Source organism: Myotis brandtii, unplaced genomic scaffold (genome assembly GCF_000412655.1).
Source record: "Myotis brandtii unplaced genomic scaffold, ASM41265v1 scaffold33, whole genome shotgun sequence".
NCBI lineage: Eukaryota > Metazoa > Chordata > Mammalia > Chiroptera > Vespertilionidae > Myotis > Myotis brandtii.
This window is the reverse complement of record NW_005362713.1, coordinates 1,816,594-1,833,701: the sequence shown is the minus strand read 5'-3', so window position 1 is coordinate 1,833,701 and position 17,108 is coordinate 1,816,594. Positions and strand designations below refer to the sequence as shown.

The 17,108-nt window shown below is 58.2% G+C and overlaps 1 protein-coding gene across 1 annotated transcript in view; it reads left to right on the top strand.

The window, feature by feature from the left end:
- GRID1 (glutamate receptor, ionotropic, delta 1) overlaps positions 1-17,108 on the top strand; it is a 625,808-nt gene that overhangs the window by 143,561 nt on the left and 465,139 nt on the right. Inside the window, exon 4 of the mRNA XM_005871153.1 lies at positions 6,464-6,748. Coding sequence (XP_005871215.1) covers positions 6,464-6,748 — 285 coding nt within the window. The remainder of the gene's footprint in view (positions 1-6,463; positions 6,749-17,108) is intronic.

Here is a 17,108-nt window from a genome sequence, read left to right as displayed (position 1 = left end):
GCGGAGCCGCGGGCCGGGCTGGGCGGGTGAGCCGTACACAGCTGGCCGGCAGGCTCCCGCTCCAGGGGATGAGACAGCTGGTGGCAGCGACCACAGTTCCCAGTCCCTCACACGGGGCATGAATGTGAAGAGAGGGAAGAGGGGGCCGTGGAGTTCTCGCAGGGAGTGACGGTTACCCTCAAAGGTCCAGGATGGTGGGAGTTAGCCAGAAGGGGTCAGGTGGGGGGCGGCATTGCAGGCCAAGGGGGAGTGTGTGGCGAGACCCAGACGTGGCAGGAGCTGGGGGTCTGCGCCCCTGTAGAGGCCAGCCTCCTGGGGCACGGTGACCACAGGCCTGTGGGCGCTGTTGAGGGTGTGGTTTGTCCAGCACAGTGGGGGCTGGGCAGGAGCTGGAGCAGGGACCGCGCAGTCTGGCTGATGTCTCATGAGGGCGCTCCCTATGGTGTGTGTGGGACGGGCGGCCTGTGTATTGGGGCGGTAGTGGCTTAGACCAGTGGATGGCAGTGGGGATGGAGGAAGATTGGCAGATACAAGAGATATTTTGAAGATAAAATACCCAGGACTTGGTGATCACTCGGGACGGGTGGCCTGTCGATTGGGCGTCCTTTGCTGAGATTGGCGGAGGAGGAGGGACAGGATCACACCCCGGATGTGCCAAGGTTGAGTTGCTAGTGGACTCAGGAGGGGAGACCCTGACAGGGTTGGGAGCCTGGGGGAGGGTTGTGGGCCCGTCCGTGGCTGGGTCTAACTCTTAAAGGGATGGCCAGGTGTACAGGATGGCTGTGATCTCACTGAGCCAGGACCTGAGTGAGGGTCTGGAGAGGCAAGAAGGGGAGCCCCGACCAGGGGCGTGCCTTCCTCCTTTTCCCACGACGCAGAGGTGGGAGTCTGTGGCAGGAGGCGGGCGAACCCCCGAGGGTGCTGGCGTCCATTTTATCCACGAAGAAGGAGCAAGGGCATTCGTTGGACATGGGGAGAAGCCAGGAGGGAGAGGAGAACAGCAGGGGGCGGAGGGTGGAGGCCCCCTGAGGCTGGCCACACACCTTGCAAGGTCACACGCTCCAGCCGTGTGGCTGTCCCGGCCTCTCCTCCGATGCTCGGACAGGAGACGTGGTTGGCAGGCTGTCCACTGCAGGCTGACCGGGCGGTTTCACCAGCTGCTGCACAGGAGCGAGCAGCGAGGGGTCTGAGAGAGGGACTGTGACCACCAAGAGGCACCACGAAACTGACAACTGACGAGGGTGGGAGGGAGGCGGGACGAGGCTGTGGGATGCGCTTGCTGGGAGGTCCTGGCTCCAGAGCAGAGCGAGGTCCTGCCTGGCGAGGGGGAGTGCGAGGGAGGCGGCAGCTCTAGGCTGGCCTCTGAGAGACTGCCACTCATTTCCCCTCCTCATGGTTTTGTTTATCTTTCAAACGTCTTAATAAAACATGAGAAAACGTTTATTCTCTATAGATCAATAATTTATTCTGAGTTATGACAATACTAAGTTTGGTCAATTATTCATTGACTATGAAGTATTTATAAATGCTACCTTAATCTAAAGCATTAGCCATTAGGATTCCAATATGAATAGAGCCGCTGGCTTGGAGGAGAGGAAGGGCACAGTGGGAGGGTGTCAGCAGCGGCGGGGAGGGAGGACTGTGGCTGCTAAGATTGTTTGAAGTAACGAGGTGGCACTGGGAGTCCCACTTGGGGGGCAGGCAGAGGTGCTGCAGTGCCCAGGGCTGGCCTGCTGGACCCTCAGAGAGAGCCCATTCCTGTGAAGCGAGGCTGAGCCCGGGCTGCCTGCCTGCCTAGGCCAGCGGCGCCTCGCCAGGCTCCTTTGGGTTGAGGCATCTCTCCTGGGCTGCTTCTACCCAAGAGGAGTGTCCCCTCTTGTCCATGCGGAAAGGTCCTGTCCTCTGACCACCCACAGGCTGCTTAGCACATGAGGCTGGGGGCCCTGGTGTTAGAGTAGCAGGGGCTGCAGGGGTGGGCCGCACCTCTGCAGGGACCACATGGGGTCCCGGGAGGAGCAGAAGGAATGTGCCCTGGGGCATGATGCCTCTGGGCACAGGGCGGAGGGGAGGGCTGGGGTGGCGGTGACCAGCACCATCCCCAGGCGATGGCACCAGAGATTGTGCGTCTCCTCTAGCACAAGCCATCCAGGGTGTATTCCCAGCCGTGGTCCTAGACTTCTCCAGGAATCCCCTGGGGCTCGAAGCCTGGGCTGGGTGAGCAGTGGTGCCAGGGTGCCCTCATGTCTGGGCACTGAGCTGGGCCGTGAGCTGGATGCGCCCTCGCCCAGGGAGGCTTTGCTCTGCGTGCGGGCTCCTTCCCGGGCCAGTGCTGGGTGCGGAGCTCCCCCAAGAGGTTCCCCAGAGAAGGGCTGGGTAGGTTCCCACCGGATCCTGGGCCCTGCCCAGTGGTCTCCCGCGGTCTGCGCTGCGGCTCTGTGCCACAGGCTCTCTGGCTGCGTGGCCTGGCCTCTCTGTGCTTCAGTTTTGTCACCAGAGGAGCAGAAAGCTCACCTGGGGTGAAGGTTACAGAGATCCTGTCTGACCCGTGCCATGGCCCCGGAGTCTGCAGAGGCCTGGGTGCCGACACCGCGGGGCAGCCTGGGATGCTGGCTGAGCCCAGGAGCCTCTCGTCTGGCCCTGCCCTGAGCTCTGAGCAGCTTCTTTCTTCCCAATTCCTGGGCCACCGAGCTCAGGTAAGGGCTCGAAGCTGCTCATTAGTCCGCTCTGCTCCTGACTGTCCCCGCTGATGAGCCATTCTCAGGGAGCCTTTATCAACCCATCTGCCTGCATTGTTATAATCAAGAGAGATCAGCGTGATGGCCTTATCCTATTGCAGACAAAGAATTATGACAAAGGCTGCTATCTTCTGGTGAGGTGCAGAGACACCTCCGGGTGGAGAGGTGAGTAGCAGTGGTGGCTTCTCCCCTCCACTTCGCGCCAGGCTTTGGGGAGGCTCTTCACACACAGACTTTTCACAGGGTGCGCGCAGCAGCTGTGAGGTGGCGCCTCATCTACCAGACAGGAAACCACAGAGGCCAGCCCCCCCGCCAAGCCCTGCGGAGTGTCTGAGGCAGGGCCGGCCTCTCCCTCAGGGCCTGGGGAGGCTTCCAGCCCCGCGCCAGTGGAGCCACCTCCGTGGGGAGGGCTGTCGGCTTTGAGGGTGAGGTCACCCTCTGTTGTAACTACTGCTGTAACTTGGGATCCTGGGCATGACTTGGGTGGGGACGTGGAAACTGACATGCTTGTGCCCAGCACAGGTTGGCACTGGTGGTCCTCGTGAAGTCACTGCTCTCGCAGCTCTGCTGGTGCAAAGATACCAGAAGCCGGATGGTTTCATGCCCCCTGTGCAGTCATTGCAATTAAATAGAAACCGGTGGCTCAGAAAGGAGATGTGCCCATGGCCACAGGCTGCTGACCAGAGAGCCGCCAGAACCAGGAGACTCCGGAGCTGCGTCTGCTGCCGAGCCCACGCCGCCCGAGCTGGCATCCGTGGCTGCCGCGGGGCTGGGCAGGGCGACCAGCAGGCACTTGTCTGCCCCCCGAGCATGTTCCTGCTGCCGGGCCGGTGCTGTTTCCCGCACCCATCACACTGCTCCCCTGTCTCTGTGGGTCTGAATCTCTCTTCCCTTGAGGTCCTGATGCCAACCCCACAGGAGTTCACCATCCTCAGGCCCCAGGGAGCTTCCTCTCTCCTTCCTCACAGGCTGAGCTGCGGGGTCTGTCTCCTTGGTAGAGCGAAGGGGGCCCTGCTCATCCTGCTCTTTGTCCCCCCCCCCCACCCTGCTTGGTGCCCAGGCTTGCAAATGGGGGGAGGGCAGGAGGAGGGGCAGTCCTGGAGGAGTGGGCAGAGCCCGGGGGGGGGGGGGGGCAGGGACTTTAGAACCAGGGTATTGAGTGGGGGCAGGGCTTGCCATCCGAAGTCAGACACTGACCCAGGAGGGAGCCAGGCAGGGGGGCGGCACACAGCTGGCACCCAATGAGGCTACAGTGAGGGCATGCTCTTTTGTGCTCTGGGCTGGGACGGGGGCTGGAGCGCTGGCTCACTTGATGCCCCAGTGGCGCGCAGTTTATTTTGCAAGTTTTCTGGTTTAAAGTTATAGATGCAATGCCCTGCCATTAAAGAGAGCACGGGCAGGAGGAGAAGAGAAAGCCATCATTGAAGCACCCGCCTCTCAGGGATTCTCTGGCCTTTCCCGTGGCTTTTCACCTCGCTGTAATCCTGGTGAGCGTACACGTCTCAGGAGCGTTTAGATCGCATGCCATCTCAGTTGTGTGGCCTCATGACTTCATATCCGGAAAGTGGATGCAGTGACGCCTCCTGCACACGGGCGCCGTGAGAGCAGTGTGAACCCGGCATACAGTGCGCGCCAGGATGTTTGGCCCAGAGAACGTTCTCACAGAACGGTCCCTCCTCTTACAGAGCGTCCCATGCAGCCATTACCGAGGCTTATTTCCTTCTGCTAAAGGAATTCTCTGTTCATGGCATGGAAAATTAGCAACATACAGAAAAGCAGGAAAACCACGTCTGGGCCTCTTCTGACATGCAACCACGTTTACCATTTTGGTCCTTCATGCCTGCTGTGTTATTTACTGGGTGTTGTAAAATCCATACAATTGTGTATCATTTCCCCATAACTTTTATGACGCGCACTTTCCTACCAGTATGTTAATGTAGTATCTGTGAATAGTTTTAAAGGCTGCATATGTTTTCAGCAAATGGAGCCATTTCGTTCACTCACCGATTTGTCTCTTAGATTGTTGGCAATAGTTCACGAGTAGGAGAAGTGGCCTTCGAACGTGTTGGGTCTGAAGCCATTTCTGTAGTTCAAATAGGGGCCTGGAGTGCCATCACTGGGCAGAGGGCGTGACCCTGTCCCGGCTCGTCGTATTTTGCAGCCTTTACTCGCTGCCACGTGCAGAGCCCGGTGTGTGCAGGAGGGTGGTGAGCAGACGGCTTGGCCCTTGTCCCCCAGAGCTTGAGGTCAAGCAGGAGAGAAGGGTAGGGGAATTGTGGGGTGAGGGGCGTGCTGGACAAGGGGTCCGTAGCCAGCCTGGGGGTGAAGAGTCTGAGTCTTGACATGTGAGAGGCAATAGAAAACAGGGCAGGTGCAGGGCCAAGACTTGGGCAGTTGGTTGGGGCATAGTGAGCGGGGCCTGTGACAGGCCGCACAGCGTCGGGGCGCCTGCAAGGCGCTCTGAGGGCTTTGACTCTGTGCCCAAAGCTCTGTGGGAGCCACCGAAGGGCTTTACACAGGAGCAGCCGTGGTTGGGTTTCTGTTCGGGAGAGAAAGCTGGGTGAGAGGGGCAGGCACTGGGGTGGCTGCACGACTCCCCGAGAGACTTCAGGGGTCTCTTGTTCAGCTGCCCCGCCCCGCCTTGCGCTTGGAGGCCGAGGGGTCCACCGGGAGAGCTGTGGCATTTGAATGATTGTCCTGAGTGGGGAGCAGTGTGCCTCCCATGCCTGCTCTAGGGTGCTCCCTGCTCTCGGGCTCCTTCTCCCCGGGCTCTCAGCCGAAAGAACAGCTTTGTCAAGTTGTTCAAAGCCGGCCATCGGCCGCAGATGGCCTGCTGACACTCACAGGCTGTTTCTTTCCCACACTCCTGTGTCACAGAAAGCGTTATTGGTAAATGTCTGTTCAGAACTAGTGCCCGTATGCAAGGTGTATCTCTCTGCTGCTGGCCTGATGCCCAGGGGTGTGGGTGTGTGGCTGACAGGGGCGTCCCTCGTGCTTACGGGTGACTCCAGAAGGCCAGTGCCGCCTCCAGCCCGGCCTGCGGCCCGCCCTCACCCGGGAGCCTCTCCCTTCGTTCCTGGCGAGTGGCTGAGTCACCCGGGGCCCCTGGAGCCAGCGCTGGGCAGGGTCTGACCCAGGCTTTAGGATATGAACCAAGTGGATTTGGCCAGAAGACTTAGGGTTCTGTCTCTTTTTTTAACGACAACCTGGGTCCTCTGGGGTAAGTGTCTCGTTGACTTTCTGATGTGATTCATTCCCTTTAGTCCCAATCAGCCAGTCCGGCCAACTATTGAAGAGCATACAGTATTGCCCTGGTCTGGGCTTGGCCTTAGGGAAACACAGATAAAAACAAAAACGAGTTCTCGGCTGTCAGGGGCTCCAGCCAGGCAGGAGACAGGACGGCCCATGGAGCAGCACCAAGGGCCTCTGGAGCAGACGTGGGCTGCATCCCTATTCTGCCGTCTCTGCTCAAGCAGCCTGCGGCAAATAATTTTGCCTTTCCTGACCTTTGTTTTCTTATCTGTTGAATGGGCACAAGAACGTCTAGAGGGCATCAGTGAGACTGTGTGTGAGAGCTGCTTGCCTGGCCCGGCATGGGCTCTTGGTCTCTGGAAGGAGGCAGCACTTCTTGGGGCCCCAGGCATGAGCTGCCAGGTGCGGGCCGGGTGGGTGCGGCCGGTGCAGCATCACCCCGTGCTGACCCCTGCCTCTCTCACTTCTCTTTCCAGCCTGTGACCTCATGACCCAGGGGATTTTGGCTTTGGTCACATCCACTGGCTGTGCGTCTGCCAACGCCCTGCAGTCCCTCACCGACGCGATGCACATCCCACACCTCTTTGTCCAGCGCAACCCAGGAGGGTCACCACGCACTGCCTGCCACCTGAACCCCAGCCCCGAAGGGGAGGCCTACACGCTGGCCTCGAGGCCGCCTGTGCGCCTCAACGACGTCATGCTCAGGCTGGTGACCGAGCTGCGCTGGCAGAAGTTCGTCATGTTCTACGACAGTGAGTACGGTGAGTCCCAGGGGCAGGGGCCGCTCTGGGCTCCGCTGGGCGCACAGCTGGGAGCGGGAGGCCTGCGCGCTGGCCTTGGCATGGCAGGCAGCTGCCTGCCTCCGAGCAGGCCTGGGAGGCGTGGAAGGTGGGGGTGGTCTGAGCCCAGTGGGACTCGGCGGCAGGGCCCAGCCTTGAGCTTCACGAGTGGGGGAAGAGCTATGCAAACAGATCCATAGACAGGCACTAAAGTTGCCTAGCAACACCACCTTACCATGACAGCTGAAATTCGAATCATCTTCAATAAAATATTAATAACCTGCTGGCAGGGACCCGAAGGGCTGCACGCAGGCGGCGGCGGAGGCCGCCAGCATGGGCCTCCCGGAAGCCTCCTCTCCAAAGATTGCCCCTCACCAGCCCTTCCCAGCTCCTTCCTGCTTCCTCTCTCATCCGCCCTTAGTCTCAGGGTCTTGGGCAAATGTCAGGGGAAGGACACCCTGAGTGGCACACTGGGCATGGCCGGACATGGCCTCTTTGAATATCTGCCATAAGAAAAGAATCATCATTTGCTTCTTAGAAAACCAGAAAGATGGGTTTTGGAGAAGTAGCTCGGGTTTTCTTACGGCTGCTCTGTAAAAACAAAACCCTCGTTCCACGATACGATGGTTTCCGTGTTATATGTTGTTTTTTTAAATCCCATGATTTTGAGATGATTGAGATTCACATACAATTCTGAGAAATAATACAGAGAGACCCAGTGGCCTCAGCAGGCCCCCAGCGGCAGCTGCGTGCAGAGCTGTGTGCAGCTCGTAAGCGGGAAGGGACACCCGTGCCCTTGCTCACACCCTCCAGTGCGCGTGTGGGCGGCGTGCGCTCACCGCTGTGCGATTTACCTCGTGTAGATTCGTGTGACCCCGTCGTCAGGATGCAGAGCAGTTTCCTCGTGAGGATCCTCATGCTATAGCCACGGCCACCTACGTTCTATGTCTTTAAGGGTGTGAGGACGGTGAGGCCGGCAGCCTCATAGCTCGGGCCCGTGGGGCCCTCGAGAGTCCTGCTGTCCTTGGCGAGCTCAGTCCTTTGCCAGGAATGGAACCGCGAAGAGAAGTCAGTGTGTGTTTGCATTTGCCTGACACTCTCTGCTCTGAGACTGGGCGTCGTCCTCAGCCCTTGAGCAAATATGCTGCCCGAGACTGCGGGAGGAGTGCGGAGCTCGGGTACCGTGCTGATGTAAAGGTGAGGCGGTGAGGGGACAGGGCAGCCCGAGACTCCGTGCACTTGAGCTGGACTCTGTCCAGGACTGGCCTCTCCCCCCACCCTCTCAATCTCTGGCCCTGGGAGCAGTGGGAGACCAGGCCACCTCTGAGGAGCCCCAGGGCGCCTCTAGGGGGCCAGCCTTCCTCTGAGAACCCTTGTGTTGGTGACTCAACCTCGTGCCTTCGGGTCTGCTCTGAGGCTGGGTGAGGGTAGGTGTGCACGTGCCCTGGGCTGGAGGGTGCTGTGTCCTCTGTTCCCACCCCACTTCTCCTGGCACCTTTGCTCTCCTTCTGCTCTGACCTATAGACACTCTTCACGCCCTGGTTGTCGCAGACTGAATGACACCCCATGGCACCTGCTCACACTCTCTTTTCTTCTTCTTATTCCCCTTCCCCCCACTCAGCTCTGGCGGTTCTCAGTGATTCCACACAGGGGAGGGGACCACGCGCTCCTCTGGCGAGCACTGCAGCCGTGGGTAAGCCTTGGATGCTGTGCTGGGGAGAACTCGGAGGCTGTATGTGGGGGTGATAGAAAGCGCTGTGGTTGCTCTGTGATGCCCCTGGTGCCCCGGGGGCTGGGCTGGGGAAGAGGGACTGGCAGCCATCTGCCCTGTTTGCTGATTCTGATCTGCAAGGTGGCTGGCCTGGGAAGCCCTGCAGAGCTGCCATAGGTGGGGACGTCGCTGTCCAGGGTGCTGACCTGTTGGCTTCAGACTTTCCGGAGGCCAGAGCCCTTTCCCTGGCTTCGGTGCTGGGCCTCCTGCCTTTGCCTGCCCTGGTCATTGGCCCCCTGATTAGATGACCTTGGAGGTCAAGATTTTTCCTCAAGATGTTCTCCATAAATTTAACCCTGACTCCTGCTTGTCTTGGCTATGCCTCGCACGCACGGCCCAGCCTCTGACCCGCTTTCCAACACCCTTGTGTTGGGGAGCCCAGGAGGGAAACCCCGTGCTCTGGGATGCAGCACATCCAGCCAGGAGTGGAGGGTGAGGGGCTCCCTTGGCAGGGCTGGCATTGGTCTGTCTGAGGGCCTTGGAGGTTTTATGTGGCTGTTATGCCCAAGACAAACGGGGCCTCCAGAGCTCCTCGGGGCTTCCAGCACCCCCCACTGCAGCACTAGCTGCAGATCAGCCCAATTCAAGTCAAATGGCCTGTAAAGGCTGTTTTATTCCTTCCAAAGTCGAACAGAAGTGCTGATGTGCAAGTGTCTTTCCGTGTATTATCTTACCTAAGCCGTATAATGATGGCACTCTGAGGTTCTTGCTGCATTTACAGGTGAGGAATGCAAGTCTGAGAGGCGTTCTGACTGTTATGCCCTTGCGCTTAGTCAGGCCGTTTCTGTCATCTGGGGTGGCTAAGTCCATCTTCCCAGCCAGGCAGAGCTGATGCTAAGAAGGAGGTGGTGGTTCGGAATGGACTGGCATGCCTAGGATGGGGAGATGTAAGGCCCCAACCTGCTGGGCGAGGCCTGATTCTTCCTTACTTGCCCCTCAGTCTTTCTTTAAACCCAGGAATGTCCTGCCCTGGGTGAAGCCTGAGGACTGCGCATTCGAGTCAGGAATCAAGGGCCAGGGAAGCAAAAGCCTTGGGCCCCGAGAGAGAACTTGGCAGAGAGCGAGAGAGGAGTTTTTATGTATATGGTTTACAAAATGCAAGATGTGCCATTTGGTAAAATTCCATAGAAAACACTTGTATGCTTGTTGTGACAGTGAAAGGAAAAATAAAAGAGAAGCTGACATTTGGGAGAGAAAATCTGTAACATTAAAATACCAAAAGTTTGGATCGAACAGAACAGAGAGCTTTGGCGTGCCACTTCACATTCTGGAACACTCATTAGTGTGTGTGGGGGCCGTGCTCGGGCTGTGGCCTCACTCTCTTCCTAGTGAATACATGTGGGTGAGCGGTGGAGTTGTGATGGGACTTTAGAAATCATTGACTCATTCATTCAACAAATATTCACCAAGTTCCTACCACGTGCAGTTTTTTCTACAAACTCATAGATGAAGATACAGGTGGTGGAGTAACTTGGCTAAAGCTGAAGCCAGGCTCCAGCCGTCCCTCCGCAGCGTCTCCCGCCTCTGGGCAGCTGGCAGGCCGGGCCGTCGGCTGCTGGAATCCACAGAAACAAGCACTCAGGCTCTGTATGAATGGACGCTGCCTATTGCACTAGTTTTTAAATTATTTTAAAAACTGGAAAGTTGCCCACGATAACAATGTACATGTTAAGCTAAAAGAATGGAAATAAAGTAAACTTCCATGAACCCATACCAACCTAACAAATGCGAAGGGGCCCTCCAGGGGGCAGCGCCATCCTGAGTGTGCTCGCCAGCCCTGCTTTTCTTTCTTTCTTTCTTTTTTTTAAAAAATATATTTTATTGATTTTTTACAGAGAGGAAGGGAGAGGGATAGAGAGTTAGAAACATCGATCAGCTGCCTCCTGCACACCTCCTACTGGGGATGTGCCCGCAACCAAGGTACATGCCCTTGACCGGAATCGAACCTGGGACCCTTCAGTCTGCAGGCCGACGCTCTATCCCCTGAGCCAAACCGGTCAGGGCATCTTTATAGGCGATCATTTACCGAAATACCAAAGTACACATTGCTGAGGGCGGCCTGGTGTGAGCGGGGATGGGGAGGGTTTCGATTGGCTGTCAGGAGGATGGGGAGGGTTTCGATTGGCTGTCAGGAGGAAGTGTAGTGAGGGGCAGGGCAGGGCCAGACTGCTCCTGGCCAGAAACCCCCATAAAAGACCCCTGGCTTCCCTATCCTCTCCAGTCCATGGAGTAACTCTTCTGTATGCTTTTGTGATTGCTTTTTTCCACTCATTATTAGGATTTTGAGACCCACTTGTGTGATGAGGTGGGCATATCCAATCCTTTTTACTGCTGCATACTTTCATGCGACATTATGTATTTTATTGTTATGGGCATTTGGGCTGTTTCCAGATGTTTGCTATTGCAAGTGATGGTAATGAGGACATTCTCGTACCTGTCTCCGGGGTCCGGTGAGGGCTCTGTGAGGCTCTCCTGAGGGCAGACTTGCTGGGCCTTGGCTGTGCCTGTTGCACCTGGTTAAGTCATTCCAGACTGTGCTCCACTCCTCTGCTTACACTGCCGCCTGCAGCGGGCCGGAGTGCTGAGCTCCCAACCTCACCCACAACTGGCAGCACTTTAATTTTGAGATTTTCATGTGAAGATGGTATATTATTATGATTTTAAAATACATTTTTCTGATAACAGATGGATTGAGCATCTTTTCATGTCTTTATGGGCTATTTTTTGTTTTCTCTTCTATGAAATGCCTGTTTATTGTTTTTAATATTTTACCGATTTTTAAAATTGAGCCTTTTCTTTTGTAAGTTAGGTGTGGCAAATATCTTCTTTCAGTTACCTGTCTCTTTTATTTTTAAGAATGGGCCTTGCACAGCCAAGGCCCAGCAAGTCTGCCCTCAGGAGAGCCTTGCTTTTTATTGATATTGAGAGAGAGAGAGGTGAGAGCGAAACATTGATTGGCTGCCTCTCCCACTCATGTTTCATGTGCGAACTTCTTCCTGTCTTATTTAAGAAGTTCTTCCCCACCCAAATGCCATAAAGGTATTTCCTGCTGAGCTCTGTGCACTGAGGGCAGATGCTGCCCTCTGGCTGGGTGCCCACAGCGTGTCCGCAGCGTGTTCCATGGGGGCGCCCCTGGCTGTGATGCTGGGCCGCCTCTCCCTGCAGCTGTGGCCAGCGTTCCTCCCCAGCACTGCTCCGTGAGACTGGAGCCTTGGGGCCAATCTTTTCTAGGTGGTGACTGCACAGCTTGTGGCAGGTCCTTGGGGAGAACTTCCTGGAGGTGGTGACAGGTTAGCAGGGAGGACTAGTAGGAGGTGCTCAGGCGAAGGGCTCTGGGGGGAGGGGTCCCGGAAGAGCAGCCCTGGCAAAGGGAAGAGCTTGCTGGAAGGCTGGGTCGGGGTGATGGGAAGAGGCACAGATCACGTGGTGGCACTGTGGGCAGTGCCGGGTGAGGCCGGAGCTATAGGTTGGGCAGGCCTCGGGGCCTCACCGATGGGTTCGGGAACCCCGGGTATTTGGGGAGCCGCCCCTGGCTGCCTCCGATGGTGCCGTTAGACCCCGTCCTTCAGGCCCCGTCCAGACACCTGAGGGCAGACCCAGGCCTGGAGGTCTCCTCTCCAGGGGCCTGGTCCTTCCACGGTGTCCAGGCTCGCTGGCTGCACGTGAGGGTGAAGAAACAAACGCACGTGCACGATCGGATCTGACTCAGGACAAACCCCAGGCCCAGGGCCCCAGCGGAGGCAGGGCCTGAATGTGCCAGATGACCCCGGTGACTAGGAGACTCCTGCCGCGAGTGGGTCCTGTCCAGGCCTCTGTCCGTGGGGCCCTGCGCGGTCTTCAGGGCACCGGCTCACCCTCCTCAGGATGCCTTCCCGGCGCACAGCAGGGTCCCTGCTTACAGGTGGGGAAATGGGCTCAGAGTCGGGAAGGGATCTGCTCCAGGTCATGCGGCTGGAGGGTCGAGGGCCGCCAGGTCTGATTCCCAAAGCGGGTCCCACAGCTCTGCTCCCGCCAGGCCCTCGTGGCAGAGCCTTGGGAGCAGATGCTGTGAACTCCCTTGCATCACAGGGTTTGCTGGAGCAGGGTTGGCAGCAGCAGAAGTTCCATATGTCCATCTTTAGCCAATTGGCCAAGTATGTTATGTTATATACATTTAATGGAAAATTGTAGGGTTTGTTTTTTTTAGTCAAATACCACAGTGGAATTTATTGTTTTAAGAAAGGCTACGGAAAGGTAGAACCATTTGGCACACGAGACTACCACGTTTCACTGACCGGAGGGGAGGCCTGGGGGTCGAGGGGGGAGGTCAGAGGGCGGCCACCCCAAAGCTTGCAGCACGGTGCAGCACACAAAATGGTGATTTTTATACAGGTTTTTTTTTTTTTTTGGTTTTGCCATAAACACCTACCTCACAGGTTAAAAACACTGAGAAAACTGAAGCAAATAAGGCCATGATGGTTGGAAAAACCCCAGTTGCCCACTCCGCTTGGGTGGCACTCACAAATCGCACAGTGGTCACGCGGGGCTCAGGGCCTGGGGAAGCAGGCGGTTCCCCTACTCACCAGCGGCGGGTGTGGGGTCTTGGATCTGAATGTGTGGAGCCCAGGCCTTGGTGGGCAGGCCCCTCGGGGCTCTGGGGCTCTGGCCCCAGGCCCAGCACTGCCCTTTGGAAGCTGGAGGTGGTGCCCCTGCCGCCCTCCCCAGAGCCAGGCCAGGCAGTGCTCCTCTAGTGCTGGGGGCAAGGGAGGACCCCACTGTGGAGAAGGTGCGACACCCACAGGCCTCATTGCACTTACACCGTGGAGGAGGGAGTGGTGGGCTTGCTGGAGGAGGTGCTGGGGCTGCTGCTGACAGTACCCACCGGGGCTCAGGGCTGGGCTCAGGGCAGGCTGTGCAAGGCCAGCGAACTGAATAAGTTAACAGGGAGGGGGCCTGCCTGCCCCTGAGGCCGGGGCCGGGGAGGGAGAGACTGCTGTCTTCGACCCCAAAGAGCACGTCTTTGTGCCAGAGTTTGCAGCTGTGGCTTCCCCCATCTGGGATTGTGCAGGCCCCATTGGGTGCGGGGACCCCTTTGCCTTCCCTCTCTCGGAGGCCCCGCCCCACCCTGGCTGGAGTGGGGACATGGAAGCCACAGCAGCTTTGGGGGAGTCTGGTGTGGAGGGCAGAGGGGTGGAAGGCAGGCTGCACGTAGAGGGTCCTGCAAGCTTGGCCAGTGGCCCCAGGGCCTAGGGCCAGTGCAGTGACTCGCCAGCGATGTCCCCTGGCAGCTCGTCTTGCTCTCCCTCTTTTCCTCCTCTTCCTTCTCCTCGACCTTGTCTGGGTCTAGACCAGGGGTGGGCAAACTTTTTGACTCTAGGGCCACAATGGGTTCTTAAACTGGACCGGAGGGCCGGAACAAAAGCATGGATGGAGTGTTTGTGTGAACTAATATAAATTCAAAGTAAACATCATTACATAAAAGGGTACGGTCTTTTTTTTTTTTTAGTTTTATTCATTTCAAAAGGGCCAGATCCGGCCCGCGGGCCGTAGTTTGCCCATGGCTGGTCTAGGGGGTTCGGCGAGGTGGCCAGGTTGGGGAACTCGCCCATGATGGCCATGGGGGTCTGGCGCTTCGCCCGCCGCGAGGTGCTGGGCGAGGGAGTGCGTGCACTCACCCTAGAGCTTGGGTGAGGTCAAAGGAGCCGAAGCTGGGGGCTGTGCAGGGTCAGGTTCCTGATCCCCATGCAGCTGGGCAGCAGCCAGTTCCGCCCGGAACCCCACCCCCAGCCAGGGCTTCCCAGGGGTGTGCACAGTGAGAGCTGCGGGCCCTTGAGCCCCACCCCCTCTGCCAGCCCCACCTGTAGTTCTTTCTGTGCAAAGAGGCAGTGGTCCGGCACATGGCACTGCTGGCTGGCAATTGCCCCGCAAGGACGGTGTGTAGTGCTGCTCTGTGCAGAGCACGCGGACACGTGTGTGCACCTGAGCACACACAGGCCATAGGAAACGTTGGGTGGGGATGGAGACGGAATGGCAGATACATCTTTTCACTGCGTTGTTATTCCTCTTGAGTTTTGTATTAAGTGCAAAAATTAATATAATAAGAGGCTGCCTCCTGTCCCCCACTTATGCCCCTGGTGGCTTCTCCGAGCTCCAGCTTCCTCGCTGAGGGACAGGGCTGGGGTTTCTGAGCTGTAAGAGGAAAGGGGCCTGCAGAGTGAGTGCCTGGCACACGGCCAGCGTCTGCATGATAACAAGCCCCGTGCGGGAGCTGGAGTGGCAGCGCTGTTCCTTACAGGGTGGGTGGGCACAGGACCCACGAGCGTCTCCGCACAGAGCTCTGGTCGCTTGCCTCTGCCCTGGCCCAGGATCGCCCTGGAGGAGTGGGGAGGGCATGGCCTCCGGAGCAGTGTGCCTGGGTTGAGTCCGGCGTCGCCTCTCCAGCGGTGTGACCTTGGGCAGCCACTCAGCCCCTGTGCCGCCGCCTCCTCACTGCGTAATGGGGTAGAGTAACCTTCCCGCCTGCCGTGGTCCCTGTGGATTACATGTGGATTACATGCGAAGGGCTTTGCTGGTCCCGGCACATGCTAGGTGCTCAGTAGACTTTTTGCTTAGGCACTGTGCCCGGCGGCAGCCCGTTGCTGCCCTTCCACCCCGGTGCGTCTCTGCTGGGGCGTGTTCCGTGGCCGTACTTGGTTCTTGGGGAAGCAGCGCGTAGGGCCAGCTCTCCCTCCTGCTTGGGACCCCGCCAGGCCTCCCTGCAGCCTCCCTCATGGCCCGGGGCTCTGTGGCAGCACACCTTCCCTGCCGGACAGCCCACTGTTCCCATGGCAAGTAGCCGCCAGCTGTGGGCCTCACTCCCTGAAAACAGAATCATTAGGACAAATGCTGTTTTAATCAACGCTCCGTGCCGACAACGTCTAATCTCTGGCCCCTGGCAAAGCAGGCCAGACAACTGAACCTCGGTGGTGAGCGATCTCATTAATAACTCACATCGTATAATTATGGCATTAGTTTAAATGGAAGGAATAGCTACTTTTTCAAGAACAAATGGATAAATGAGTTTAATTGCTAAGAAACCTAACAAGAAATTTGACAATAACTTCGTGGGACCAGTGTTTTAGGTTTTGTTCTTCAATCTAATTACAAAGCAACGGTACTTTGGGGCATGTTAATTGTGGTGTTTGCTAGCAGACTAAGGTTTATTAACTCCGAGTTGCCTCGCCCCCATCGGATTCCGGAGCCACCTAGGGATGCGAGGTCTCCTCTGATGCCGGCGTGGGGGACAGGGAGGTGGGCTGCCCTGGCCCCAGGGCCCTGTGCAGCTGTGCCCCAGGGAGCGTTCTCTGCTCTCCTCCCCCCACGCCACGGTGTGGCCCCTGCTGCTGACCCTGGCTCCCTCGGTCCCCTCGGCCCCTGCACACAAGACGGAACAGGTTTGTGGTTAAATACCAGGATTCCGGCAAGGACAGCATCTGGGAGGCCCCGTCTGGGAGGACTATTGGCCCAAATGGGATCCTCTTCGTGGTCTCGGTTGACCCATCTCCTACCCTCCTTTCGGGAGAGTGTGGCTCTTTCCCGATGGGGTCCGGGGTGCCAGGCCAGTCCTCATTCTTTACTGCGGCGCACTTGGCAGGGAATAAAACGCCCTCCGTAGACGTGCACTGTTCGGTTAGACGAGTGTACGGACCAGCAGAAACACCACTGCCGTCGAGGTGCGGAGCCTTGCAGGCAGAAATGTTTGTTTTGAGGAGAGAAAACTGTAGTCACTTGCCCTGGCCCCAGTCACTGGGGTGCTGGTCGGTGGCACAGGCTCTGTGCCCGAGTCCACCTGCAGCATCTCTGGAGCCTCCTGTCTGCTCCTACGAGGATTCTCAGGGACCCGAGGTGTCCCTGTGGCTGGTCAGGGAGAGGGAGCGGGACAGGGCTTTGTGGAAGGCAGGGGGGCGGGTAGCGCCCGGACAGAGCCATCTCCAGCCGGGAAGAGAGCCTTGGTGGCCTGCTTGCGGGCAGGGTGGCTCCTGGGCCCTGGCCAGGCAATGCCCAGCCCCTCCTCGGGAGGTGGCATTGGGTAGTTAGGAGCCAGGTTTCAGTGTCAGAAGTGCGCTCCCTGCTCCCTGCTCGCTGCTCGCTGCCTCCGGGGGGTCCGGTGTGCCTGGAGCCCGGCTTTGGGCCTGTGAGGTGGTCGGCATGGCCTCCTGGGCTGCTGCAGAGCCAGGCTGCACAGGGCTCAGGACAGCACAGGGCAGAGCTTACGCTTTACAAGCTTCCCTTGGCCTCTTGCCCAGGACCCACCTGGTGCCACCCAGCTCTGAGGAAGCCTTTATGGAGGCCCGGGAAGCAGGTTCCTCTTGCCAGTTGTTCAGCACGACTTGCCTGGTGGGGCCCGTGAAGGGGAGGTCTGTGGGTCTTGCTGGGTCCAGAGAGCGTCTCCGAAACAGCTGCGGGGACGTGCTGCCCCTTGGGCGTCCCAGGAGGAGGAAGGCTCGGGGCCCTACGGTGTCTCCGTGTGAGGTCCTGTGAAGCTTGTGGTGGGCCTCCACCTGCCCACATCACCCTTCTCCTTCTCCCCCTGTGCTCCCCTCCGGCCCTGCT